The sequence below is a fragment of the Sphaerodactylus townsendi genome, linkage group LG04 (assembly GCF_021028975.2).
Source record: "Sphaerodactylus townsendi isolate TG3544 linkage group LG04, MPM_Stown_v2.3, whole genome shotgun sequence".
NCBI classification, from domain to species: Eukaryota; Metazoa; Chordata; class Lepidosauria; order Squamata; family Sphaerodactylidae; genus Sphaerodactylus; species Sphaerodactylus townsendi.
This window is the reverse complement of record NC_059428.1, coordinates 35,454,008-35,481,985: the sequence shown is the minus strand read 5'-3', so window position 1 is coordinate 35,481,985 and position 27,978 is coordinate 35,454,008. Positions and strand designations below refer to the sequence as shown.

General features: G+C 45.2%; 1 protein-coding gene across 1 annotated transcript in view; it reads right to left on the bottom strand.

Annotated features, from left to right (window-relative positions):
• Window positions 1-4,927: 4,927 nt before the first annotated feature.
• Window positions 4,928-27,978, bottom strand: part of ARHGAP31 (Rho GTPase activating protein 31) — a 114,248-nt gene continuing 91,197 nt past the window's right edge. Inside the window, exons 8-12 of the mRNA XM_048494597.1 lie at window positions 26,312-26,436; window positions 24,418-24,477; window positions 21,942-22,553; window positions 18,294-18,550; window positions 4,928-13,409 (exon numbers count right to left, since the gene is read on the bottom strand). Coding sequence (XP_048350554.1) covers window positions 10,980-13,409; window positions 18,294-18,550; window positions 21,942-22,553; window positions 24,418-24,477; window positions 26,312-26,436 — 3,484 coding nt within the window. The 3' untranslated portion in view covers window positions 4,928-10,979. The remainder of the gene's footprint in view (window positions 13,410-18,293; window positions 18,551-21,941; window positions 22,554-24,417; window positions 24,478-26,311; window positions 26,437-27,978) is intronic.

The following is a 27,978-nucleotide window of genomic DNA, read 5'->3' as shown; positions in this document are numbered from 1 at the left end:
TACGTTGTTGTTTTTCCTCTTCTGGCCACATACTGTGCAAACTAGATTGTTGCTGGAATTTTGTAGGTCAGCCAATGCAGGGTAAGAATTTCCCATTCCTCTTCATGCCACTTAGTTCTGATATGTCCAAGAGTTCTGATGTGCCCAAGGCGCTTGGTCACAGTGTACCATAGGACCAATAATTTCAGGTTGCCTAACATGACATTTGCTGGGGTGCATCCAAAGTACTGGGGAAAGGGAGAAGATATTCTAGTCCCTTGCCTGTCCTGGCAGGGATCTCAAAAACATCACCAGTGCAACCTGTCTAATAATGGAAGGGCAAAGAAGAAGAATTCCTCCACATTACCTCCTTTCATTTGTGAGCTCTAAATCTGAGTGATGTGGTAGAATAAGAAATAAATATTTATTTAGGGAATGCCACCTCACTGAGGCCCTGCTTAATATCAATAATATTAAAACTTCAGTTTGTGAATGCATATTCTTAACTGTGGTACTCTGGTCAGTCGCCCATATATTTTCCTTATTTGTCCCTATATTCCCTATTTGAGTTTTCCAGGAAAATGCAGGGTATAAATGTAATGTAATAAATTAAAAATAAAATTAAAAATAACTAAATAAAAATAATTAGGGCTTTCAGCACGCCAGAATTGTGTGTCCAGTGCATCTCCCAAAGTCCTCAGGTAGTAACTGATCAGCTGTGTATGGGCACCAATTTCCCAATCAGCTAGTAGCTGAATTCCACTAGGAAGCCTCACCCTCTGGGACAAATAAGCACAGAATGGTTCTCATGGGGTGAAACTCTTGCTGAGTTTCTGTTTGTTATTAAAAAGAATATTTCCATCTGCTCAGGTGGGTTTGAGTGCTGTGGGGTGGGTGGGGCAGAGTCAATCTGGTGTGGTAGGTAGTATCTGACTAGGACATGGGTTCAAGGCCACACTCAGTTACAGAGCTCACTAGGTGATCTTGGACTAGTCAGTCAAAACATCAAATTCTTTATTACGGTCATAGACCAGTATGTAACACAAAACAGATTTGACAAGGGCCTAGTCAGCCATCTCTCTCTCTCTCTCTCTCTCTCTGTGTGTGTGTGTGTGTGTGTGTGTGTGTGTGTGTGTGTGTGTGTGTGTGTGTCTTAGCAACCACTTAGGTTTACTGTGAGAATGAAATGGGGGTGGGGGTGGGAGAGAGATCATGGACCATTCCCTCAGCTCCCCTAAAGCATAGCAGGACAGAAATGTATAGGGTTGAGGCTGAGCAGGTTCCAAGTCAGGGATCTTCTTACTGGTCGTTTATGCAAGCACAAATAGGATGTCTGAGGATGGGGAAAAGGTGCTTTGGGGAGAAACTCCGCACAGCTTTTTCCCCAAGATGTCCTCCAGAAGCCTTTTTTTCCGGCTCGAGACGACCTATTTTGAGGAAGTAAAACTACCAATCCCCCCCCCCCCGCCCCCAAGTATTCTGCAAGTCATCTCCTCTTGCTGTGCAGAGTTCAGGAGCTGAGAACACATCTTATTTTTCTCACCTGACCATTAAAGCTGTCTGGTTAGTTTCCTCCACCTCTTGTACCTGACATTTCGTGATGCTGCAGCTTTTTGCTTAAGATTTTCCCAGGATGTTTGCTCTTCAGACTCTGTTGCTGGGCCTTTTCAGCCCAAAAAGTACATGGTTGTTGTACTCAGTTTGTCCTGCTAATTCTGGCAATATATCGTTTTCTCATTTTAAAAAAATCGATGAGCTTTCTTCGAAGATACGCAGGCACAATATGAAAATCAGCATGGATTCTGAAATCGTGTCTAGAAATCCTTGAAGACAGCGCATTGAAACTAAAAAGAGGGGAAACTATATATTGCCGGAATCAGCAGGGCAAGCCGAGTACAATCATATACTTTTCAGGCTGAAAAGGCGCCAAGCAGTGGAGACTGCAAAAGTCCCAGGAAACATTAAGCAAAAATCTGAAGGCGCGAAGAATCCCTGCAGCACCACAAAATGTCAAGTGCAAGAGCTTTAAACTTGAGCGGAAGGGAAAAGAGGGGAAGCCTCTTTCTCCTCTGATGCTTTTTTGGTCCACGCTGTCCGTCCGAACAAAGAATTGAGGAGGCAGCTTTTTTAAAGTCCTCCCCAGGATGTCTTACTTGTGCTGTGCATAATCGGCCAGTGTTCCAGGGTCCTTTCAAAGACAAGAACAATTCTGGCTATTTTTTCCGTGCAAAATTCCTACAACAGGCAATTGCCTGAGGTGGCAGCAACATGATATCAAATGCTGGGTATTGTATATATAAAACTATTTTTGAAAAAAACCTTTGGGGTTCCCTGGATATCTGAGAATGAATGCAACAGCTGGCTTCTGTTTGCTCGTCACCACTGTGCCTTCCTCAAAACCATTCCTTGTTCAGGCCACTCAAACTCCGTTATTTTATCCCTCCTGCTCCTGTCTTTAATCCCACAGTTTATTCTTCAGCAGCTGCTGTATTTCTTTGAAGTGCTAAAGTCTTTTCCTCTTGCCAAAATTAAATATTTCTGGAACAGGGATTTTCTAAACGTGCTGCATTCCCTAAGACTGCCAGCATTGCTGAGATTCTATCAGACAAAATTATAACAGCTGCAGCGGCTATGTATTAAAGATCAGAAATCAGGGCTGAATCTGTATTCTAAATGAATTCCAATATATAGGACCCAGCATTAACTATGGTGCTGCCCCATATCTTCTTCCATTTAAAATCTATTCGGAATTTTCAGTTTGATTTCATCATAATCAATTAAAATTTAATTTAAAATGTGGGGTAAGCCAAAACATGAACAGAAAAACTAAGTAGTTCATTTTTCTTTTCTTATACACACACACACACAGAGAGAGAGAGAGAGATATGATTGATAGATAGATAGATAGATAGATAGATAGATAGATAGATAGATAGATAGATAGATAGATAGATAGATAAAACAATTCTTGTGAAAGACAGCTCCATTCTGACAATAATGTGGGGAAATAAAATAAAAATTCTGTGGTTCAGAGTGAAAGCAGAGGAACCACGGCTTTTTCTCAGGCTTATGGTACTTTTACAAAGCTATGCTGATCTGATTAGCCAAATGGTGTACTAATACTGGCTACATGATTCTTAATGAGCAAGACCATATAATCAGTCAGGATGACCATATTTGTTTTGCAAAGAAAGTGATACCAAAACATCTGGGAAGAAGGCCAGCAAATAGTAGTAATTAAATTAATAGTGTGTATATGGAGAGGGAGTGTCTGATACTTTAGGGCCTCCCCAACTCCGCTTTTTGCCTTGAAGATATTCATTCATAAAATTGCAGCTCAGGTTGACTTAACATTTCCTTAACATGTTGTTTATCCTTAGGGGGTCACTAAACCATATTTGAGACCAACTGCCAAATATGCCTTTTCCCCCTAGGGCTACCACTCCCTCAATGAGTAAACATTCTGTCAAGTGCCATTTGCCCAGCCCAAATAAAATGATGAGAGAAGCTATGTCAATTGAAATTCTTCCTTGTATGCAATTTCAACAGGCAAAATGGCCCCATGCTTTAGTGTATGTGGAAACCACCAGAAATTTGGCTATACAGGATTTCACCGGCTGGATCCAGGCAGCTTTTCCCAATCCAGCTTGAGCAGTTTCCTTTCTTATTCCAGCCTTTGTCCCATGGAGTTTTTGTATATACAGATGGATCCCATGATCCCCAGCCTTTTTTGGTGGTGACAGGGTGCCCCTCCTTCATTTTGTGCCCGCAGAAAAGGTAAACAACGCAAAACAAAGTTGGCAGGAAGGCCATAAAAGACACAATAGCTATTGCAGAGGATCCAGCTGAAGTATCTCCCTCACTCAATTTGGTAACCATAAATGTGGTACTCAAAGAACAAAACATGAGAGAGAAGGATCAAGATTCTTGTATCTTCCCTGTAAAAGATATGAAAATAACCTTTTCGGTATTTACATTTTTCGTACAGCTTAAGATGCATAAAGGATCCCAAGAAACACAGATAGGTTTTCAAAAAATGTCATTAAACCACTGAAAAAGAGACTTGAGACTATTAAGTCACTTTTAGCAATGACAGCATTCAAGATGGATGCTTTGTGTAAAAGTGTGAAGTTCTGCTAACACCAAATGTAATGATAGATTTGTTTTAGTTGCTGTGGAAACGCAATAGAATGATATTCTACAATTCCCCAAGTTTAGGGGAATATGCTGGAAAAGTTGGCGTACCCAGGGCTTCATAACCTCTGACTGCCCCCTGATGGGCATCAGGAACAGGCCAGCCCCAATGCACTTGTGTAGCCAAGTAGGAGTGGTTTGTTCATTTTGCTGGGCTACTACCTTCACAATGAGAGTTTTCTTAGTATTATACCAGCCAGTCAAGATCAGAGGCAGAGCGAGGGGAAACTACGCCCTGCACCCCTGCCACAGCATCGCCCGCCCCTGCCCCGCCCTGGAATGTCCCCGCCATGCCCCCTTGACGGTCTGGCCATGCCTCCACCACTGCTCCATCCAGGGCATCCCCTCCACCCTGTGAGCGCTACGCCACTGGTCAGGACCATATAGCAATGTGATGACACATAGTCAAACAGCCAATCAGTTTTGGCGATGTGATGATGTCACAAAGATAAGTCTGAGTTCAACAATACCCCTCCCCCAGTTTCAGATCAGTCCTAAGAAATTCCCTCAGGTTTGAGCCCTATCTTTTTAACAAGGTCAGGGATCTTTGGGATTTGATGCCCTGAAAGATTATATCTAACACCAGTGAAAACTTTCTCAGTGATCTCATACTGTATAACCTCTGGTGGTGAAGCACTCAGTTCCAAATCCCATGGTACTTTAGGCTAGCTAATCAAGTAATAGGGATGATAAAAGTGACAGAAGCAGCATTCATTATATTTTTCAGATCACAATGAATAAGTATGTCCCTAAATATCAACAGGACACATATAATTTTGTTGAAAAAATTAAAACTCCAGTTAAACGTCATGACTGAGACCTTGTCCAAACTCTAAAGCAATAAAGGCACAAAAGCAGATAGTCTGCACAAACAGCAACATTTCATGAAAACAATACCAAAAGCAATGCAACATGACAACGAATATCCCAGACTTCTTCATCTTTTCACAGATTGCAGGTGTGGTCTCTCTCATTTTCCTCTAAACTGAATGGGATTAGTCAAGATGAGCAGCTAGCTTTGGCCACCTCAGTTTACAGACTGGGAAATGGAGCTTTAAGAAAAGGAGAATGTTAAACACACTGAAAATTTTTTTCTCAGATGCTGGGTTTTTCCCCCCAGTTGAAGTACCTCAGTGTACACAGATCTCCAACTTTTACTAATGTTTGCAAGACAGAATAGTACCCAAGCAAGTCTTGTACTGGGAGTATAGGGTGTAGACCATCTCCTTGTATCTTATGGTACCAAATCACTGGGTGGGGGTGGGGGGGAAGCTTGATGTGTGTGTGTGTGTGTGTTTTCGTTCTTTCTTTCTGTATGCATGTCTCCATATAGAATAGCTTGCCATTATACTTTCACAATATAGTTCCACACTATAGTTAACTAAATTTCAGAGGGTTAGGTCCATAGATCAAATGGCCTCAACGAGAGCTAGACTTACAATCATGAGGGGAGGGCCAAGCAGTTTCAGGAGCTGGCATGGGGCCATGCTGGCATGTTTGCCCACCCTGCTGATATAATTGGCACTTACACCAGCAGAGATGGCAAACTGGAAGGCAGCTGAGCACTGCAGAGGTGCACAGCACCAGGTCCAGAAGGGAGCCTGGTCCACAGAGCTTCCATAGAACTTTGGCACTGGGAATGCCCCCAGGCCATCAGCCTTATGCTGTAAAAACAGTGGTGTAAGTCTGTTTCTTCAATTGGGCTCTTTGGGCAGTAGGAAAGATTTCGAATGTCCCTCCTGCCTGCATTGCCTGGAGCCCCTTTGGAGGTGGTATGTCTCTGCCTTTGCCAAGACATCCCCAGCTGCCTCAGCACTCCTTACCCCCACCCCCCATATCTGAATTGTGCTATTAGTGGCTTGGGTAGGCTACAAGGTTCCTAGCTGTGAGTATTCAGCAAGGGTAGACAACATATTGCTTGGCACTCAGGGCCAGATTTCCTACCCACACAACCAAGGCACTGGCACCTCTGTGGAAGAAGGCAACAGGTGTGGCTTATCCTTCTCATCATTTCCCAGACGTGTATAGCCACTGGCTAAATCCAAGGTGAATCCCTGGGATGTCATCAGTGCCACTAGGCCAAGTTCAACCTTCCCCGATTTTTTGCCAGCTCACCAACATTCTCACAGGTAGGTATTTTGTTTTTCCTATGCTTGAGTGCAAAATGGTAGCCTAAACCTGGTACAGAGACAATATCAGATACCACAAATTTCCCAGGAAGCCTGTTTGGCAGACGATCTTACCTTGTTCAACACTCGTGGTCAGACTGCAAACCAATCAGAGATATGTCAGGATTGCATCAAGCAACTCGAACAGTTGCCAAACAAATATATAGTTATCTGCTGATCAAAAGTTGAATCCACCCCCTCCCAAAAAAATAGCTACCCAGTGAAGTGGAAAATGGGAAAGGAGAAAAAGCTTGTTTCGTTTCCCTCCCCTCCAAGTTGGGCTGGACAGAAGCAACACTTTTGATCTTTGCATTGCAAAAGCCAGAGGAGGAAGAATTCCTTTCTCTCTGCAGCCCGAACAGACAGTGGGAAAAAGAAGGGAAATCAGCTGGGCTTCTGAACACCGCCCCCCCTCCCTTCTTCCATCTCAACCAGTCATGGCAGCAGCTGGTTTTTCGGTACAGCAGATTAGAAGCCAGGAGTCAGCTCCTGATCTCTGTCCCCACCAAAAAAACTGCCCCAGCAGAAGATCAGATGCGGTCTCCCAGCTGATCCCTTAGCAACTGGAAGTTGGCTTCTGATGACTTGCAAGCAGCCTGTTCCAGTAAATATAAGTGAACAAGTTATGAACAGTTGAGCAGCCTGTCGATTAATTGGCTGCTCAATCTTCACTGGTGGATGGAAATGAGCTAAACTAGTTGGTATCGGAGCAGCCCAAGAGGTAATACAGGTGGGACAACAGAGATTTATTCCTAATAGGTGGGATTAAAATGTTGCACCTCAAATTTATTCTTTATAAAAGGTTTGGGAAAAGCATTTTCAGCGAAGAATAATGTTTATATGTCGGAGCACTCAAGATTCACGGACGCGATGGATGCTGCTTAAACAACTTAGGTTTTTAATTACATTTTAACATATTTATATATGTTCTGTTTATATATAAAATATAACACAAAATTAATCAGTTCAGTTATTTTTTTAAAAATCTCCGAAGACAGAAAAGCCTAGCAATAAGTTCTGGTTCGCAACTTGAGGTTTTGAAACAGCCGTCAGTGGAAACTGCTCAGGCCTCAGTGCTGTTCCTTCATGTTATCACTTGAACATATGTTGAAGTCATATGAAACTCTGTTTCAGAAAACTTCTCCGATGTTGACAAATGAGTCAAACGTCTAAAGCAAATCCCAGGTTTTGTTTGTCGAAGGGGCCATCCCTTCCCTCCAGGTGAGCACTGTACACCTCCCTTCTCATGTAGATAAATAGTTCATCCATTCTGCCTAGACAAGTAAACTTTCCCTGCTATTCACGAAGAATACCACATTAATCTTTCTCCTTCTATTCATATATCTTGCTTCACTCGTACACCGATTCTACCTTATTTGTATTTAAAAGGGCAGCCCAACAAGGCTCCACCCTGTGCACTTGAAGACAAAAGATGACATTCTTATCTCTCCTTTGCTCTTTTTTTTGAAATCTTATAAACAATTACTATGCCATGACTAAACCTGATGGCACATGCAGCTACCACAAACTCTGACAGATACTCTGTGCTCTATGAACTCAACGTGCATCATCCTTGGATCTAAAATGTCACCATAGGTATGTCTTCACTCGAAAGAACAACGGGTGGAAATAAAGGCAGTATCACTCTTTTCTCCCTTACAAACCAGGAAATAACATGCTCTGGGAGTGACTAAACTCTTCCACCTACCAGAGAATTTTGCAAAACAAACTCAATATTTCCTCATGAGAGGGGAGGGGAGCTGTTGCTCATTGCCACAAACTGGCAAGCAGAATATCCCAGATTCAACCTTTGGTAACTCCGGTTAATGGGGTCGGGCAGAAGGTCAAAGACCTCTATCTGAGATGCTGAAGAACTGCTGCCAGTTTGTGGAGACAAACTTGATAGACCAAGGCCCTGATTTAGGAGACGGTAGCTTCATGTGTCCAATGGACATTCAGACCATTAGAGTCTCAAACATTTGGGCCATCCATGCTACTTCTTGAAGAGGTTTTTTTGAGGGGAAAGGGGTTTTTTTTACAATGAGGGCTGCTGATACCAGGCAGGTGTACATGAGTCAAAAGTAGTTAGTGAGTTACAGGGGACTATAGAGTTTTGGTACAATGTGCAAAAGTGCAGCTATCCTATTCAAACATGACATTTTGTTGCATGCTATAATCTTATATGCTAAGAGAGAAACCAGCCACATTTAAGGATACTTAAATCCAGTGACTGGAGCTGTGAATGGACAAAACAGACCTTTCTAAAGACCTGAAAAGGGACCCAGGTTCATGAAAAAAATGTAATTAAAAAATACTTTGAGGTATTTTAAAAACAAATAAAATGAACAAAGGCATGCCTGTAGCTTTAAGCAACAGAATCCCTCACTGTCTGTCACTAGGCAACCACAAGATTCCAGGCTTAGAGTTTCTGTGAATAAAAGGCAGGGGGAGGGGCAGGATCCTTTCCAGGCCTTTCTTGGCCTTTGAGGGAGGACTCATTTAGGCCATGCCTGATTAGAGTTATCAGCACCAAGTTGGGAAATTCCTGGAGAATTTGTAGTGGAGTCTGAGGAGGGAAGGATTTGGCGAGGGAAGAGGCTTAAGTCAGATATAATGCTATAGAGTCCACACTCCAAAGCAGCCAATTTCTCCATGTGGACAGATGTCTGTCATCTGAAGTTCAGTTGTAATTCCAGTAAATTTCCACATCCCACCCGGAGCCTGGCAAAAACCACCTAATTTGCACAGTTCAGTTAGGCCTAGCAGCTTGCTACAGTTCAACAGCCTATTAAAGCCAGAGTAGCGTAGCAGCTAGAGCTTCAGAGTAGGGTCGGGGAAACCCAGGTTCAAATCCCCATCTTGCCATAGAAGCTCACTGGGTGATTTCTGGCCAGTAATATACATCCAGTCTAGCCTACTTTACAGAACTGTAATTAGTATTAAAAAGGAGAAGAGAAGAATAATGTACACGGCTTTGGTCCCCACTGTGAAGGAAGGCGGGATATAGATGAAGTATATAAATAATAAATACAGCTGAAGATGGGAGGTAGATAAAAGGTAGGTTGGTAAATTGCTGAAAGGAGGAAACGAGGCAGGAAAATGTGAGAGGATATGGGGCATGCCAGGAAAGGGAAAGAGGAAATAGTGTGGGGAGGGATACCGGGGAAATTAAGGTACTCTCACAAGGTTCCCTCCATGCAAGTGGGCCTGGCACAGTGGCCAGCACCACACAGCTGGGCCACAGTTTTCCTGGGTACAACCTGCTTGGGGCCAGGGAACATGAGGATAATAGGGAAGATAAATGTAGGTTGCTTGTTGGGTGGGAAAGCGATAAGGCAGCAGGAAATGGTGGAAGGCTATGGAGCTTTCAGGAAAGGGAAAGTGGAAATAGTGAAGAAAGGGGAAATGAGATGCTTCCTGCAAGTCCTTGAGGGTTTCCATGTATATTCTAATTCACACTACAGCATGTCTTATCTACATCTTTATGTGCAATCATACCTGAGAGCCACCTACAACGCATTCTGGAGAGAAAAAATGTGAATGTAGATTGCCGCTTTGTGATCTAGACCTTGTTCTTTGGGATTTAATTTTTTTTTAATTCCTAAAGCTCAAAGTCCCCGCTTAGTGACTCAGCCATGAATTAGCATCAGGATTTTTTTTCCTAATCAGATCTTAAATCCTTGCCACCTACAGCCCTGATGATGCCAAGTAAATGGCAGCTTAAAGAACAAACAGCAGCAACACTTCTTACGGAAGATAAAGAAACCCTACTGGGATGTTCCTGAAATAAAGAGCACCAGTTATTGCAACTGCCCTGTCTACCTGTCCTTCAGTAAATACTAAGACCTGTGACTGTCACTACAGTCAAAATAGCAGGGTAGTCACTGCCAGTGCTTTCCAGAAGAGCCTCAATAGGATCACAGCAGGGGAGGTGGAGTCTCTCTTTGGTACTGCACTAATGACACCAACCTTTGAGAGAGCAAGTAGTTTTAGACAGCTATTGGTACAAATCTGTATAGTCAACTAATATAAAACCCTGCAGTTAGCTCTGTATTAACAAACAAAAGTATAGAGAAAAATATGCTTCAGGAGCAAAACCTATTTAAGCAAGCAGGGGCTTACCTTCAACAACTGCCCATCAGTTTAGCTCAAAGATATCATACTCCTCCCCATGCCACTCTTTATCTGAGTGCCCTTCACACTTATCATTCACATCACAAAGTTCCTTATACGTTTGCACATAAGCAAGTAAAAAAGGAGATGCTGACTGGGAATGCAGGGATACAACCAATCAAAATCAAACAGGAAGTTGGTGTTGTCGAGTTGACCCCCCACAGTTCTTATCTGTTGCTGGAATGTTGTTGAGAAGCTGAGGGTTGAGGGAGAGTCTTTGGATGACAAAACAAGGACTAACTGCTACTTTACTTGACGAACAATGTTGCTTTGCTGACATATCCATTACTCATGTGGCCGGGAGGCCAAACCCCCCAAAAATTCAAAGTAACTATCTGTAAAATAAGCATCATTGGGAGCTGGCAAACAAGTTCTTTTTGAATAGTAGGGGGATGATGATCCTAGTTCTCAGTGTGACCACTCCCATCTCATCCACCAGGGAAGAGAAGTGTTGGGAAGTGGGCATTATTCTATCTGCCTCCCACTTCTCCCATCCAGAATCACTGACCTCCTCTGTGGTTGGTAAAAACAGCTTGTGGAAGTCTCTAGTCTCTGGCCATTCTTGGGAATGGTCATCTTGTTCCGAAGAGTGACCCCCTCCAGGGTGGTCCCTGACAAATCATCAGAAACAAGCTCTGGAGATGTAGTTTGTGAGGGGCTTCTTATGGGAGAAAGTAACACTCTGGAATCTACAGAGGAAGATGGATGGTCCATGATGGGGAAGGGAGGACTGAACAGGATAAGGCTCTGAGGTCTCCCTGGCCTACATCTGTACGAAGGCTTGGAAATCCCTGATGGTCTCTCCATTTTTGAGCACTGCGGGTTGTCTGTTGTGGTCTCTCCTTCAGAAGTACGCTTTCGGCGAAGTATAGGTATATCTTGGGTGGAATTATGATTGGAGAGGGATGGTTCTACCTTTCCAGTTGCTACTGAATCCATAAGGGCTGCACCGTTATTTTCTTTCCCTTTTCTGTCTCCCTGTGGACTCTTGGGAGGCTGTAGCTGACCCTCAGAATTTTGAGCTGGCTTATGTTGGCCATTGTTGGTTTCTGATTCCTTGTTTTCTTGAGCCCTGAAGTTGGGGTTCTGTGTCTGTAGAGGCTGGGGGACCTGAGTGTACTGAATCTTGGGTGGAATAACGGGCACAGCTTTAGCCTGGCACATCTTAACCATGAAAGATGTTCTCACTGCCGAGACACTCACTGGTGCAGAGTTACGCCGCCCTGTAACAGCGTGAGCCATCATTATGTAGTCTAGGTCTAGGTCTTGGTGATCAAAACGAGAACCCCAAAGATCTGCTTTATCCCTATTTGGGCAGGCAACAGGTAATGATGGGACAGAATCACTTCCCCTAATCTCTTTTGGTGCACAGACTACGTTCCTAGATGGAATGGGCACAGAAAGACTCTCAAAGTTATAAAGGTTGGCAGCTGGAAGGACAGATTCAAGATTCAGAGAAGAAGGCCTTGTTTTCTCTTTCTGTGAGATGCCTTCATTTTTACCACTCTGTAATTCTTTGGCAAAGCATGGATCTTTGATGACAGCAGGTGCAGGGCTGCCAGACTCCTGAACTCTGGAGGTACCTTTTTCTGGACTGCTTGAACTTATGCTCTTTTCAGAATTAAACTGCAGCAAAGGAGACTCGTGTTTTAAAACTTCCTCATTTTCTCTATTCTCATATGTTTCCTTCTCCTCCAAGAGTTTAGGAGTGATAGGATACAGACCCTCATGCTCAGACGGCAGTTCTCTAGCTGCAAAGCCTGCTTCACGGCTCAGAGATATCCTGCTTGAATCATCTGACTTGGAAAGTTCCTCCGAAAGATTCAGCCAAGCTTCTACTCTGTCACTCCCTCTCCACAGTGCCTGTGAGGGCTGCTTGATTCCTGATAAAAAGTTTTCATGAAGATGATCCTCATCTGTACATGTGAAAGGCAGCTGGGTAGCCCAGTGCCTCCTCACAGTGTCCTTACTGTCTAAGGAAAAGCTACGACTGAAACAAGGCTTCTTGAAATGGGCCCTGCCCTTTCCTTGGCATGGTGTCTGAAACTCATGAAGTATCTCTCCTTGGGTGTCCTTAAAGGTAGGAGAATGGAGAGGACTAGTGACCCAATGGTGATCTTCCCATGGTTCCACCAACTCTAAGCTCTGCCCATGGTCTGTCCATGCGTCATCATCTTGCTGGTCCAGAAAGTCTTGGCCTTGATTATTCATAATGCTCCCTTTGAGCTGGTAGACTCTAATACTATTTAAACATGCCAGACCCCTTTGATCTGATAATGTTTTATCAGTTTTTTCTGCCTGTGTTACAACAATACCTTCCTGCTGTCTTTGACGAAACACTGAATTATTTTCCCACTTTGATTGGTCTGCATGCTTTTCTTTAAGATGTGATGATTTATCTATTGAAAGAGTTGCATTCTCTTTTTGGTCTAATGAAAGCTTCCAGTCTTGAAACTGAGGTGGAAGGTCATTCCTGGTCTCTGCCATCTCCAGATATTCCTTTGAACAAGGTAGATCATATGGAATATTTTCCAGTTCTAGCAAGGTGGAAGTCACCCCATCCTGTTCAGTGAGCAGCGCAGAACCACAGGCAGATGACTCTATTGATGTTTTGGAAGAGGCACCAAACAAAGGAATGTGAAGTACAGCTGGAAGGGTTCTGACTGTGTTTTCTTTGGATGGTGTTGGAGGTAGCACCAAACTACATGGTAAATTGTTGGCTTCTCCGGATGGAAGGAATGCAGGACTGGATTTAAACTCTTGCGGTTGGTGGGCTGTCTCTGGAGCAAGTGCCAGTGGGAATGATGCCTCCTCTTCAGACTCAACTATTTTCAGTTCCTGTTGTATTTCTGGCCACAATGGCTCCATTGTAACATTGGAATGGCCACCATCAACCTGGAGAAGAGAAATGACATTACCAGACAGCTCCCTTTTTTGCTTTTCCTATTCTCTGCCCACCAACTTTCTTTTTTACATTCTAGATGCTTTCAGGGGAGATGATGTTATAGCCTGAACTTATCAGATCTTGGAAGTTAAGTAGTACCTGGAAGGGAAGACTCTGCAGAGGAAGAAGAAGAAGAGTTGGTATTTATACCCCCCTTTTCTCTCCTGTAGGAGACTCAAAGGGGCTTACAATCTCCTTTCCCTTCCCTGCTCACAAACACCCTGTGAGGTGGGTGGGGCTGAGAGAGCTCTGAAAAGCTGTGACTAGCCCAAGGTCACCCAGCTGGCATGTGTGGGAGTACACAGGCTAATCTGAATTCCCCAGATAAGTCTCCACAGCTCAAGCAGAACAGCGGGGAATCAAACCTGGTTCCTCCAGATTAGAATGCACCTGCTCTTAACCACTACGCCACTGCTGCTCCTACCTCTGCCTCTTCACTTTCCTTAAAAGCCTCTTGCTGGGATTGCCATAAATTGGTTGTGACTGGATGGCCGTTTAGACACACATGTGATTCTGGAGGATAATCAGACTAAAGGTATAAAGATATATGATAAAAAACAATTTATTTTTACCTATAAAAATATGTTTGTGCACACGTGCCACTCGAGTCCTAATTGGGACTGCACAGGAGGGGACAGGTTTAATTCCTGATCTCCTGGGTGATTTTGCTAATCAAAACCAGGAACAGAGTTGTTATATATGTTTTAACAACAATAAATACATCTCATTTAAAATATTACTTTCCTTTTCAAATGCTTCTAAAATCTTTTTTCCCCTTCTACAAAGTCTAATTTTATTTAGTTAACCCAAAGGGGGGGGGCCTGAAAGATTAAATCCCTCTTCCTTTCCCTTCCCTTCCCCTGATAATTCACAACTTACCTTTTACAGACTGATCCTTCATCTTCATCAAGCCTGCTTTAGGCCTAATTTGCATGCATGGTAGTATACAAATAAACCACACAAACCACAGTTACCAGAACATCCATTAGCAAATGAATTCTAAGGAAAGACTGGCAGAGTAACTGCTAAAAATGTGCCTAGTGGAGTGAATTTCCTTTGGGGCTTTTATTAGCTTTTTCTATTTAAAAGACTTTGCCCATTAGAAAGACATATACCCTTAAGCAAAACTTTGACAAATAAAATGTTTGTCCACTGGAAGCAGACTACCCAACTTGTATTACTCTCTTTGGAACTGATTTTTAAAATCCAAAATGTGTTTGGGAATTAAGAAGGAGGCGAGTTTGGATTTATACTGTCCCCATTTCTCTCCTGTAAGGAGACTCAGAGGGGTTTACAAACTCCTTTCCTTCCTCTCCCCACAACAGAGTGCAGTCACTGCCCCACTGAAATAATATTAAACCTTTCTATGGACTAGGAGTTTAAAGAATTAGAGTAGCCCCTTTGAACAACTGAATGAACAATTATCCCCAAAGAACAGTTGAGTCCCAATGAAGTCAAGGAGGGTAACTGTGAGAGCATGAAGAAGACCTGTCTGAGCTTCTGTTTTCTTTCCTGCTATAGGTATTTAAGTCTCAGCATGACCAAGAGGGGGTGTAGACATGTATGGTATAACCCAAACTCATCAGATCTCAGAAACCAAACAAGGTTGCCATTTGGATGTGGGGGATCAGCAAGGAAGATTCTGCAGAGGAAGGTAATGGCAAACCACTTCTGTGTCTCACTTGCCTTGAAAGCCCCTTGCTGGGGTTCCCCAGTGGTAAATGGGGTCTAAATGGGGCCCAAGGGCATGACCTGCTCCACACGGTCCCCCCCCCCAAACTGGCTTCCTATGCCCCACTTATGGCCAGGGGAGGGTGGGGTTCGGGGGCAGCTTGAATGGCCACTATGGCGCACACATGGGGCCACCTGCCACAAAGCCCCGCCCCCTTACAGGCCAGCTCCTGCCCTCCCCTGTTCTGGGGAGGGCAGAAGCCAGCCTGCAAGGAAACCGGGGGGCAGGGCTCGGCAGCACTCGCCTGGACCACTCACCATGGAGCCCTATCCCCCCTGCCTCCAGGCAGGTTGGCTCCTGCCTCCCTAGGACCTGCATGAAGCCTGCTGGGTGACCATGGGCTAGTTCTCTCTGAACTCTCTTAGCCCCACTTACCTTACAACATGCCTGTTGCCAGGGGGGATGTTAATTATAAGCAACTTTGAGACTTTTTCAGGTAGAGAAAATTGGTGTATAACAGCCAAATCATCATCATCTTCTTCTTCTCTCCTCCTCCTCCTCCTCCTCCTCCTCTTCTACTACTTCTTCTTCTTGAAACCAAAGGCTTGCCCATTAGTTTGTAACAGTTTGGTTGATTCTAACAAAATTGTATTACTTGCCTATGTATTTTTACTACCCTACAGAGTGCCTCTTTGAATTTCAGCCTCGCCTCCTTACTACATATCCCTACAACTCAAGGCCAAAATAAACATGGCAGTTGCTGCAAATGTAAAGACATTTTAAAGGCACCAAGGGTCCAGTGCAAAGGCGTATGGCCAAAGGGACATGTGGTCACCCATGTCCCAGGGCGCACACCTCCGAGCCCCACCCACCCCGCCTCCCTGCAGGCCGGCTCAGAAGCTGGCCTGCAGGGAGACAGGGGAGGGTGGGGTTCAGAGGCAGGTGGGCATCCACGGCGCTCACCTGGGCTGCCCACCACCTCCAAGCCCCCTCGGCCTCTATGCAGGCCTCCCCAGGCCCTGTGAACCTGCATGGGAGCTAGGGGCAGGCTCAGCATGGACACCAGGGGTGGGGCACAGCAGGAGGCAGCCCTGCCCCACCAAGCCCCACCCCCAGCCTCTGTGCAGGCCTCCCCAGACCCTGCTGGCTTGAACAGACAGCAGGGGTGGGGGCAGGGCTCGACCTGAATGGAAGCCATGGGGTGGGACTTGGTGGGGAGTGTCCTCATCCCCTGTTCTCTGAACACTGCCCCGGTCTCTGTTCTGGCCTCCCCTGGCTCTCCACAGGCCCTGCTGGCTTGCATAGTCACAGGGGTGGGGAAGAGGGGGTGGGGCTCTGTGGGGGGTGGCCCTGCCCCCCCAAACCATGCCTCCACCCCAGGCCTCCTTGCATGCCTCCACAGGCTCTCCACAGGCCCTGCCAGCTTGCACAGATGCCAGGAAGGGGGCTTGGCCTGCATGGAAGCTGGGGGGCAGGACTCGGAGGTGGGTGGCCCCACCCCTGGGCCCTGCCCCCAAGCAAGGGGGCACCTAGAGAAGGGGTTGTCTCCGGGCACCATTTTTCCCCAATACACCTCTGGTCCAGTGCCCATCCATGCTTTTTCAAATGCATTTGACGTCCTCCCCGCAGGCTCTTTCAACACTTGAAAAAGAACGGGGCAGGGAATAAGTATGCCACATTGAAGGCCCAGTCAGGAATAAACCCCCAAGGCATATCAAAATGTCTTTAAAATGGCAGTGATGTCCATGTGGTGGCCATCATGTTTTATTTGGTTCTCACCTATGGAAGAAATCTAAGCAAGTCTTCTCAAAAGTTATTCCCGTTTTATTCTCTGGGATTTACTCCCAGGAAAGTGTTCTAATGATTGTAAGAACAGTGTTCTTAGGATTAACATGTTAAATTTGACACTGGATTCCTTTGCCAACTCTGAGCCTCAGGCCTGACCTATCCATTCACCCACACACCTGTCACCCTTATCCAGACCAAATATTCAAATTGCTGCTACCCAAATAAAAAAAGAACACCTCCAGTCATCTGACAAAAAGGGACAGGCTCACAAAACCGGTCAAACTGCCTAGTGTGATTAGTTTAAACGATGGCTTCTAATCCACTGGGCAATTAGCTAGCACTGATTAATCATTCTGGCCAACATGAATTGGCTATCAGGTACTAATCATCTGATGGGTGGGGCAGAATTAACCAGTTTGCAGGCACACCTATACCATTATTGACACTTCAGGGGTAGTCAAAGGTGTATGGTGGGAAAATGGCACCTGGAGACAGCCATTCTCCGGGAGCCCCCCTGGTATGCCAGGGGGCGCGGTTCAGGGGGGTGCCCCCGAAGCCCTATTCCCAGGCCTCGCGGCCCCCCTCCCGGCTCCCAGTTGGCAGTCCCTTCTGCCCTCCCCTCTGGGCCCCAAGCCCCATCCCCGTGCTTATAAAAGCAAAGGAGCTGAGTACGGAGCCTTTCAGTTCCTTCTGCTCTCCCCAGAGGGGAGGGCAGAAGGGACTGCCGGCTGCTGGCTGTGAGCCGTGGGGAGGCTTGGGGGCAGTGTCCTCAGGCTTCCCCACCCACATTGATGATGATATGGGCGGGGACAAAGGCACCCGAAGACGACGACGTGTCTTCCTCATCATGTAGGGGGCCGATTTTGCACCCAGGGTGGCACCCAGGGTACCCCTCCCCCCGCTGCCCCTAGGCAGATATTCCACTGGGGGTAGTGTCAAGTGAATGCTGTTGTGGCTGAAGGGCATGTCTAGGAAAGCAAAAGACGTTACGGAGGATTTTAATTGAAAAGAAGGCAGGGAGTGGGCAGTTGAGAGATAAGTGACTGACAGAGAAAAAGTTCTGCATTTCCTTTTTCACTTCACTTCAGTTCTGTGAGATCCAAAGCTTCAGCTTCACTTCAGCTCTGCAAGAGCATATGTCAGGAGTGCTTTGATTGTGTGTTCCTGAATGGCAGGGGGTTAGACTTGATGGCCCTTGTGGTCTCTCCCAACTCTATGATTCTGTGATTCTATGATTCTACTTGGCAAGCAGTTAGCACAAAAGCAACGGGCATCGCAAACAGAAGTTGCTGAGGATGTCAACTTTCTCTGCAAATTGGCTCTTAAGCCATTTCAACAAGGAAACAAAGAACTTTGTTCAACACCTTTTCCTTACCTGCTCACTTAGGAGTGAGGAGTCCTCTACTTGGCTGCTTGGCCCTTCCTGCTGCCAAGAGCCTCTTTCTGGACTATTCTTCATCTCCAGCTGACTGGCTTCATCTCCATCTGCTTGGGGTTTCTGTTCCTGGCTAAGCTGTTCTCCTAAAGCTGAGTTGTTGACACTGCTCTTGGCCTCCAGCATTGTGGCAGCTCGTGGAAGAACACCTAAGGACTCAGGCTTCTTAGCTGTTGCTATTTTTTCAGCAGTTGCATCTGTATTGTAGGCAGAAAGAAAAATTATGGAACCCCCAAGAAAAACAAACACCAACAATGAAACAAACATTCTAGAATTAGTGCATATGTTAGACCTCAACCCAAGACATGGCCAAATCACATGTATTAGCTGCCTTTCTACCTTGCAGCACTCAAGGAGCTTACAATATAAATAAAACAATGGTTATAAAATGCACCAGTTTAAAACCTCAATTAGGACAGCCAATAAATAAAAAACAAGTAAGTCAAATGCAGTCATAATGAGAACTATCTTAATCTGCTTCCTAAAGATCTGCGGTGAGGGTGCCAGGCACAACTCCCTGGGGAGGTTTGTCCATAATTGTGAGCTGCCATTTAAAAGCCCCTCTCTTGTATACTTACCAGATATGCTCCTTTTATTGGTGGGACATTCAGGAGGGCCTCCACCTGTGACCTTAACTCCTGGGCAAGAACATGTAAGCGAGGAAGGCCCTTTAGATATCCAAGTCCCAAGCCATATGACTTTAAGGGACAAAGCCAATGCCTTGAATTGGACTGAGAAGCAGATCAGTAGCCAGTGTAATTGCTGTAGTATCAGGGTCATGGGTCATGAGTGAGTGGTCAGCCCTAAAAGGAACTTGAGGAAGGGACCCAATATGAATCAAAACGGTACTCATATTGTGCTGGTCTTTTTGAGTTCTCAGGTATTAAAGCAGCTTGAGGGTGGGTGCAATTCCAATCTGGGAAATAGCACAGGCTTGTAGAATTAAACAGTTCCTCTTCCAGCACTGCAGTCCGAATCTGTATTCTTCCCACCCCGATTCAGGCTGCTTTGGAGGCCCAAAAATATTCCCAAAATTCCACATGTTCTTTAGCCCTCAAAGTTAACTATGATTTGAACCAACTTAAGCTTGTCTGGTATCTCTTCAGTGAAGCCTCTCTACATTATGGCTGAGTCTGCACTGGGCAAAAATTGTGAAGAAGCCCCTTTTATTCTTTGAAAAGGCTGACATTGAGCTATAAAGCTTTTTTTCTTGGGGTATTTTCTTTTTTATCATACACATCTAACAGCAAGTTTGTGGAAAGAAATAAAGGAAGAGGTGAGGGCTTTTATAGCTCAAAATGTTCAAAACCTTTTTTGGCTTCCCACCAACATGCTTGGATGAATCCCCTCTAAGATTTGAATTGATGCAGCTCTTTTTTCTTTGGGATGCTTTGTCCATTGGTCTGTACCCAAACTGAATGTCATTGGTCAAAAACAAGAGCAATCTATACAATGCCCCACAAGTTATGCTGGCTGCTGGTTCCATTGTGTGTGAAGGATTTTCAGCCAGCTGCACACTATTTCTGATGTTAGAAATTCAGTCTACCCTGCAGTTCTTTCTGTGCCGCTACTTTGGATCTGCACCCCACCATGATACTGACACAGCCTAAGATCCAAACTAGAATTTATACAATGCTACAAAAATGTTACCCTGCTGGCCTTTTTAAAAACTACGCTAAAGTTCTTAAAAGGACAACCTGGCAATAAGGAAATCAGGAGAACTAGAGGCAGGAGAGAACAAACTTTGATATTTTCATGGAAATCTTTTTTCCCCATGCCAAATTATTAATGCTCCCCATGAAGAAATCCAAATTTGTACAATTTAGCATGCGCTTGGGGATCGCTTTTCGAGTGATAGTGGTACAAGGGAAAAGCCTTTCTGTATCAGACAAATGGTCTATCTAGCCCAGCATCCTGACGCACACAATGACTCTGGAGGGCCAGCAACAGGGCACAGAGACTGAGGCCTTCCCCCAATGTTGCCTCCTATCACTGGCTTTCAGAAGTTCACTGCCTCAAAATATTGAGGTTCCTTTTAGTCACTACGGCTAGTAGCTACTAACAGACCTATCCTCCACGAATCTGTCTCATCACCTTCTAAAGCCATCTACGGTAGCGGCCATGACAATGCCTACTGGCAGTTAGCTTTACAATATTGTGGGAAGATGTCCTTCATTTGTGTGTCCTGAATTCATTACCTGTTGCCCCCCAGCACAACACCCCCACCAGCCTGGAAGCACACTTTTGAGAGAATCTTCACATACCTTGCTTTGTTTGAGATGTAGGAGGCTCTATTTTTAATATAAAACCTCAGAATAAAGATCAGGCTGTGGGCACTGACTGTACAACATCATATAATGTTTCCCACAGAAACATGAAATGCCCCAGTCAATGCTCTTCTCTGTGATTCTCCAATTCCCAGGCTATGATTAATGGTCAATGTTTGCAGGTTAATGAAACCTCCCACGCCACTAAAGAATGTTTCTCACAATACAAGCTTCCCAGGGAAGCTTTCAGGAAAGCTCATCAGATGCCAATGATTTCACTGCCTGGCCCATTGACACCAAACATTATTCAGACCTACCACTCTGGACATTCAACAATGCCACCCAAACCCTTTTTTCTCAAAGCAACTCCCTCAATGAACCTTCTAAATAACTCCAGTAAAACAGGTCCATACCCAAAGGCCAATGCTTCTCAACTCATGAAGATATAACTAGGGCACTCCGGAACCAAAAAGTCAGGGTCAGTCATCCTCCCAGACTGTCCCTTCACCATCTCACCAAGATATTTTAAACCCATATAGTTTCCATGCCACGTTGACACATGTTTGCACTTGCAGGATCAGTTGATGTTCTTCCTTGCTGCTTGAATCTGGCCCCTCTCCCCTCCAACCTCCCCCTCCCAAACCCAGCTTCTCTGACCTCCATCCTAGCTGCCTTCCTATTCTCTGAGCCCTACCCAGGAAAAGACTCTGACACCACCTCCCATTCCCTTCCCTCCATCCCTCCTTCAATCTACTCCTCCCATCAGCCCCCTCTCGCCTGAGACACTGTACACTCATAACAATCATGGTAGGGTTTCCAATCCTGACACCAAGCCATGGGGGAGACAAATCTAGCTTTAAAAGAATGGCCTTCTATAGGATTTATCTGATTTGCTTAGGGATTGGTTATTTGCCAAACTTCTGTGCCTAGTCAGTCTCAGTAGAACACATCCCCCAGTTTTAGGACAGCATATTGCACTTCCAATGAAACTACCTCTTTTTCTACATTTCTTTCTGTATTTTCAGAGCTCAATTAACACTAAAAACCAGTTGCCGTCTTCCTCCATGATGCCATCCAAAATACTGTCTAAGCTTGTGTTCATGGAGACAGACTTAAGAAACTTTATTCTGGAATATGGGAGATACACATATAAAAGTCATGGTTAGGTAGCCCCTCACTAACATACACAACTTCATACGATGCCACTAAATTTGACCATTGTGGGCAAATGAGAGGACAATCTGTACCCAATTTTACCAGAACATCTTCTTGCACATCATCTTTTGAACAAACTGTCCCTGATTTCTTCTCTTGAGCTTACCTGTTCCTGGTTTGGACTTCTCCTTCTTTTCCTCCTTGATTATAGTATGTTCTGGCTTAGCTCCTTCTAAGGCTGAAGAAATGGCATTGTCTAACCCCAAGAAAGAAGATTCTTGTAGACTGGAGAGGACAGACTTTTCCTTTGCAGGCGTGCGGCAGGGGGTACTGTTGATACTGATGACAGCAGACACTCGGAGGGGCACAGAAACAGCAAATGGCTCTGAGATATTCAAGGCTTTGCGCTGATGTCGAGGGGAGGCCTCCAGGGGGAAGAGAGTCCCATGGAATCCTGATTTGGTAGCTCCATCATTGGAAGTGTAAAACATTCGGTAAATCTTTGGGGAGGTCTGCTCCCCCTCAGGGTCTTCTATAGGTCGGAACACTTTCAGCTGCTCAGGGAGGGACCTGATTTGGGTTGGCTGAGAAGCATCTTTGTCTCCGCCATCCTCTGTGCCCCCCTCTGCACCTTTCATGACTGCTTGGGGGACCCATTCGCTCTCCAACCTGTTGAGGTCAGAACAGCCACTTGGGCCTCCCGTCCGTGGCTTTGTCATTGGAACGAAAAACCCTCCAGCCACGGCTGTGCGCTTGAAGCGGCCTTTCTCAGCATCTCCTAAGAAAGGGGAGGTGCAAAGCAGAAGAGAGTTGTCAAACGAACATGGATCCTCAGTGATCCTAAGCATGTTTATGAGAAAAGGAAAAACCGCTGGACAGATACAGTTCAACAGGACTTTGCCATTGATATAGTCCCCCCAATTCATATTAACTCTCACTAACTCTCCTTAGCTCCTTAGCTACATTTTTCCATTGTGTCGTGTCCTTGAGTACAAAATGCGAACTGATTCCCGAGCACAAAACATAAGCAATTGCTGGTTTTGCTGCAGCCAGAATTGTCATTTTCCATCATCTACATTAAGTGTTTTGAATGGCAGAAAATAGCAATTCCCCATGATGTGGAATTATTTATGAACGGTGAGCATGCACACATATATAAAAATTGAGAGGTTTCCCCCAGCAAAATACTTGCTAGAAGGGGAGCTTATTTTTTTACAGGGCAAGGCAGGTGAGTTTATTTGCTGCAGGGGAAAAGGTCATTTATATATATGTCTGCTATTCATAAATGACATTTGCACCCACTTTTTTATGGTGATGAATGATACATTACTGTCACAGGTAATTACTGGATGATGCCTGTGACACCCTTGCAATCTCTATCACCAATCCCACATCTACCTGTTTTTACCTATTTAAAAGGGCACTTGCCCACTGAAGAATAAGCAGCATTTTCCCATTTTCTGCCTTTTTTCCCCCATGGAGGCTGCATATGTCAGCCCAGAAACACGAAAACATCCACTTTCTGTAAACCCAACTGCTGTTCCTAGCATCAAAGTGAGGTGGCCTATCATGGCCAGAGCTCTACAGAAAGCTGAAGTGGTGGCCTCAGGCAGCAGATCTGGGAGGGCAGCAGATTTGTCTCCGCACCCTTGTTTGACTCCACTCCCATTGCTTCCCACAGGCCACCACTGTCCAAGAGACTGAACAGTTAATACTGCTTCTCAGACCCGGTTCCCCAGACAAGTGTGGCATATTCAATAGGGCTTCCTGATTGCTCGTGAAAGGTGTGGGATGAATGAGGGGCAAGGGGGTAGAGAGAGACTGAAGTGGCAAGGGGTGATAGTCAGACAGTGGTTGCCTCTGGTGACATCCCCTTCTACTGTAGAGTTTTTGCCCAGTGTTCCCATGGTGCTGGCAGCACAATGAAGAAGAACTGACTTTTATACCCCATTTCTCTCTTCTGTAAGGAGCCTCAAAGTGGCTTACAGTCACTTTCCCTCCCACTCCCCACAACAGGTATCTTGTGAGGTAAGTTGGGCTGAGAGAGTTCTGTGACTAGCCCAAGGTCACCCACCAGACCTCTTGTGGAGGAGTGAGGAAACAAACAAAGAGTGATAGCTTTAAAAGGGGCTTGGGACACATTTATGGAGGAGAAGTCGCTCTATGGCTACCAATCTTGATCCTCCTTCATCTGAGTTTGCAAATGCCTTAGCAGACCAGGTGCTCGGGACCACCAGCAGAAGGCCATTGCTTTCACATCCTGCATGTGAGCTCCCAAAGGCACCTGGTGGGCCACTGCGAGTAGCAGAGTGCTGGACTAGATGGACTCTGGTCTGATCCAGCAGGCTTGTTCTTATGTTCTTCAACCTGGTTCACCAGACTAGAGTCTGTTGCTCAAGTGAAGGAATGGGGAAGGAGTGAGGAAACCCAGTTCTCCAGATTAGAGTCTACCACTCTTAACCACTACAGCACACTTCTGGTGCATGTTGGAAGTGATGTTGTCATGTTACAGGCAATGCTGACCTAGGCTTCTCTTTTTTTCTCATAAGCCACACCCACTCCTTATCCCCGGCTGCTGCCATCAGCACACATGCACCAATGAATGGTTCTGCCATGTTTGGTACAAACTGACAATGGCTCACCTTCTACTGGAAGCGAACACAACGAGTCCATGCTTTTGGCTGGCCGAATAGTTGCTTTTTCTATAGAAAAAAGGATTATTGCACAATTTAGGCTCTGAACACATAACTATGGAGCACAGTACAATTCAACAAACCTATGCCTCTCCACTGAAGTTTCACTGCTGAACTGAATGCTCTCACTACAGAATACACACTCCAGCCTCATCTGTGGCATTAAGACTGTCCAGATTAGGAAAGGGCAGGAACCTTATTAATTTTGCAGACGTGTCTATCTCTCTGTCAAGTTTCAGAAGAGTCATGTTGGTCTACAGTAGAACAGTTAGTTTGAGTCCAGTAGTACCTTAGGCTGCTCGTTTCAGCACGATTTGGCCGCTGAGGGGCGCTCTCCACGCCGGGTGCAAGCAATTTTGACCGCCATGGAGAGCGGAGGTCGGTAAGATACGGCAGGCGGCTCCACATGGAAGCCGTTTCCTCGTCTCCACTTTGTTTACCCGCCAGCCAGCCTGTTGCCGAGCCGAGCCCCGCTTCATCGCTGCCCCTCCCACCTCCAGGAGTCGGAGGACAGCGTATGGGCTTCGACGGCCAGCAGGCCGCATCGACGGGACACGTGAGTGGGACGGGGAAACAGCGTGTTCTCCGGGCGGGTGCTGTTCGCGACTGCGTGCCACCAGGAACACGTTGTTGAGGGAAAAACAACCCTTTAAAGGGTTGTTTTTCAGGGCGGCTTGACGCCGCCCTGGGGGAGGGGGAGCGACGCCAGGTCGGCGCTGCTGCTTAGCAGCAGCGCCGCTTGTGCGAATGGCTCCCTGGGGATGGTGTTTATCCCATCCCCAGGGCGCCATTTAAGGGCCGTGCGGAAACGGCCTTAGAGACCAACAAGATTTTGTGTATACAAGCTTTTAAGAGTCAGTGCTCCCTTGTTGTCTAAGATATTACTGGATACTTGAATCTAGCAGTTCTCTTGGTATATTCAGCACATTTATCCACTTAGCTGAACATAAGTGTGCCCTGTTCCCAACTCAATGTGCTGACACACAATACAAGCTGGACCTCTGCACATCTTCCCCCACTTTGTAAGAGTGACTTAACCATACAACATTTGAGATAACTATTCAGACCTGTTTCATTATTTGCTGCACTTATCTTTAGTCGCTCAGATGTGATCTGCACATCGGGACTCAAAATCCATGGACATCAGCCATATTCAGTAGTCCAGACGCTATTGCAAGAGAACTTTTGTAAAATGCTCATTTGTCCATAACCAAAGCTGGAAGTAGAACTCTACTCTAGTAGACACAACTGAAGATGAGTATGGGTGGGGATGTGGTTCTATGACACAGCATCTGCTTTGTATAGAGAAGGTCCTTGGTCTCCAGTTAAAAGAATCACGTAGGAGGTGATGTAAAAGTCCTCTGCTGAGATCTTGAACAGCCACTGCCAGTCAGATTACACAATACAGACCTTAACAGGCCACTGGTCTGACACCATATACAGCAGCTTCATGCACTCAGCATCCCAACCATTTGAAGTCTGTGCAGCGAAAACAACTAGTACAGACATATCCTTAATAACACAGTCATGGAAGACTTCTCTGACCTCTCTAGATGCTTGCATCAAACTAGTAAAGGAGATGCACAGTCACCCCAGCCCTATAATGGGGAGTATTCACACCAGGCCCTGGGCTATGACTGCCTTTCATTGTCCCACTGGATGATGAAAGAGGTCAAATATGTGATCTGCTCTCTTCAAAACCATTTCACCCCATCTGAATTCCTGTCAGTTTACTAGCATGAATGGTCTTTTTTTCACTGCACAGAAACATTTCCATATTGCACAAGAGAGGAGCAAAAAGGCCAAAGTAGCCCCATCAGTGAAGTGAAAGGATGTTACTCACCCGACAGCTTCTGCCCTCTCACAAACACACTCCCATTTCGGCTCAGCTTTGACTTTGATTCTGTTCCAGACCGACCCAGGTTGAATATAGACTTCCATTTCTTGGATTTTGTGGATAATTTTCTCCTGGAAGAGAAAATGGATTGAGAATGGGTCCCAATCATCAAGTCAGAGAACTTACCTTCTCAGTCTCTCTCATTGGTCTTACTTTCAGATCTTTTTTTTACAATCAACCACTTTTAAAAACAAATCCTAGCTTTAGCAGTTAGTTTTCCAAAGTTTCATGCCAGACACCTTTATATGGAAGGAAGGACCCAACCCACCGTTCCTCTTTCAGTGGGAAAAGGGAAAAAATCCAAACACTGAATTTTATTCTTGTTTCAAGATTCTGGTGTTCAAAACATACTAGTCTGGTTCTTATGCTCCCCTCTGCTAAGGGCAGAGACTTCCACTAATACAAGGCACCCTTCTGCAATAGAAGAGGCATGTCCCACCAGAAGAGAAGAGGCATGTCCCACCAGAAAAAGTTCCTAATGTTAGAAAGCTCCAGGACAAGCAGGACAGATTAATACGATCCAACCAATGGAATTTACCTGAACAGGATTATTGTAAGACAGAGCTGCATCTCTCGAGAAGAGGACTAATGACTGATTAAAGAAATCTTAAATGATATATGAGTTTTAACTAATTTGTTAATTAACTGATTATATCTGCATTTGAATAAAAGCAATGTTTTCTAAAGCAAAAAAGCATACTTCTTTTGTTTATCTCTGACACACATATGCACATAATAGCAGGCATCATCTGTAGAGAGGCATTCCCTCCTGGCTGTGATAGAAGGACTGCTGATTTTAAGATGCTCTCTGCCATCTGCAGTTTTTTTTATAAACGGGTGTACGTGAATATGTGTGTGTATACCTTAATAGGTATTCACAGAAAGCTGCCTTGTAGTGAACCAAACCCTTGGTCCACTGAGGTCAGGGTCGTCTATTCTGGACGGGGCTCCCCAAGGTCTTGGGTCAAGCTCTTTCGTGTTACCAACTGCCTGATTCTTTCATTTGGTGATGCTTGGGACTCAACTTGGGCATTTCTGAATGCACAGCAAATGTTTTACCACTAAGTCACAGTTCCTCCCCAGTGGCCGTGATCTACTAGCTAATGTAGTAGATTTAAATAACGAAAAAGCCATGCTAACAACTTCATCACGATCACATGACATCAGTGTTTCATTAGCAGTTTTGCCATCTAGCAATAATCTCTGTGCTCTGCAGCAGGGATGAAGAGTAGATCTTATCGGCCATCCTTCGCACACAAGAACTACTACTACCGGTATATGTGAGAGTTACACAAAGATGGCTATTGCTTGTGCAGTTGAGACAGGTCACCAGCAGGTGGCTCTCTTTTAACAGCTGTCTCAAGACCTATTTAGCATTCTGTTCAGGTTGATCAAACGTTCTCAATGAAGCAAAGCACCAAAAGCAATTCCTGCAGAACAAGCCTACATCCATCTCTTTTACTAAACAGTAAAAGACCTGACACTATTTAGAGACCACAGCACAGTTGTTGTGCATATACTTTGCATGTATGAGGTCCCAGGCATCTCTGCCTAAAATAATCTCAAGGAACAGGGCTGGGAAAGACCTCTGCCAAGCCTTTGAAGAGCCAGTG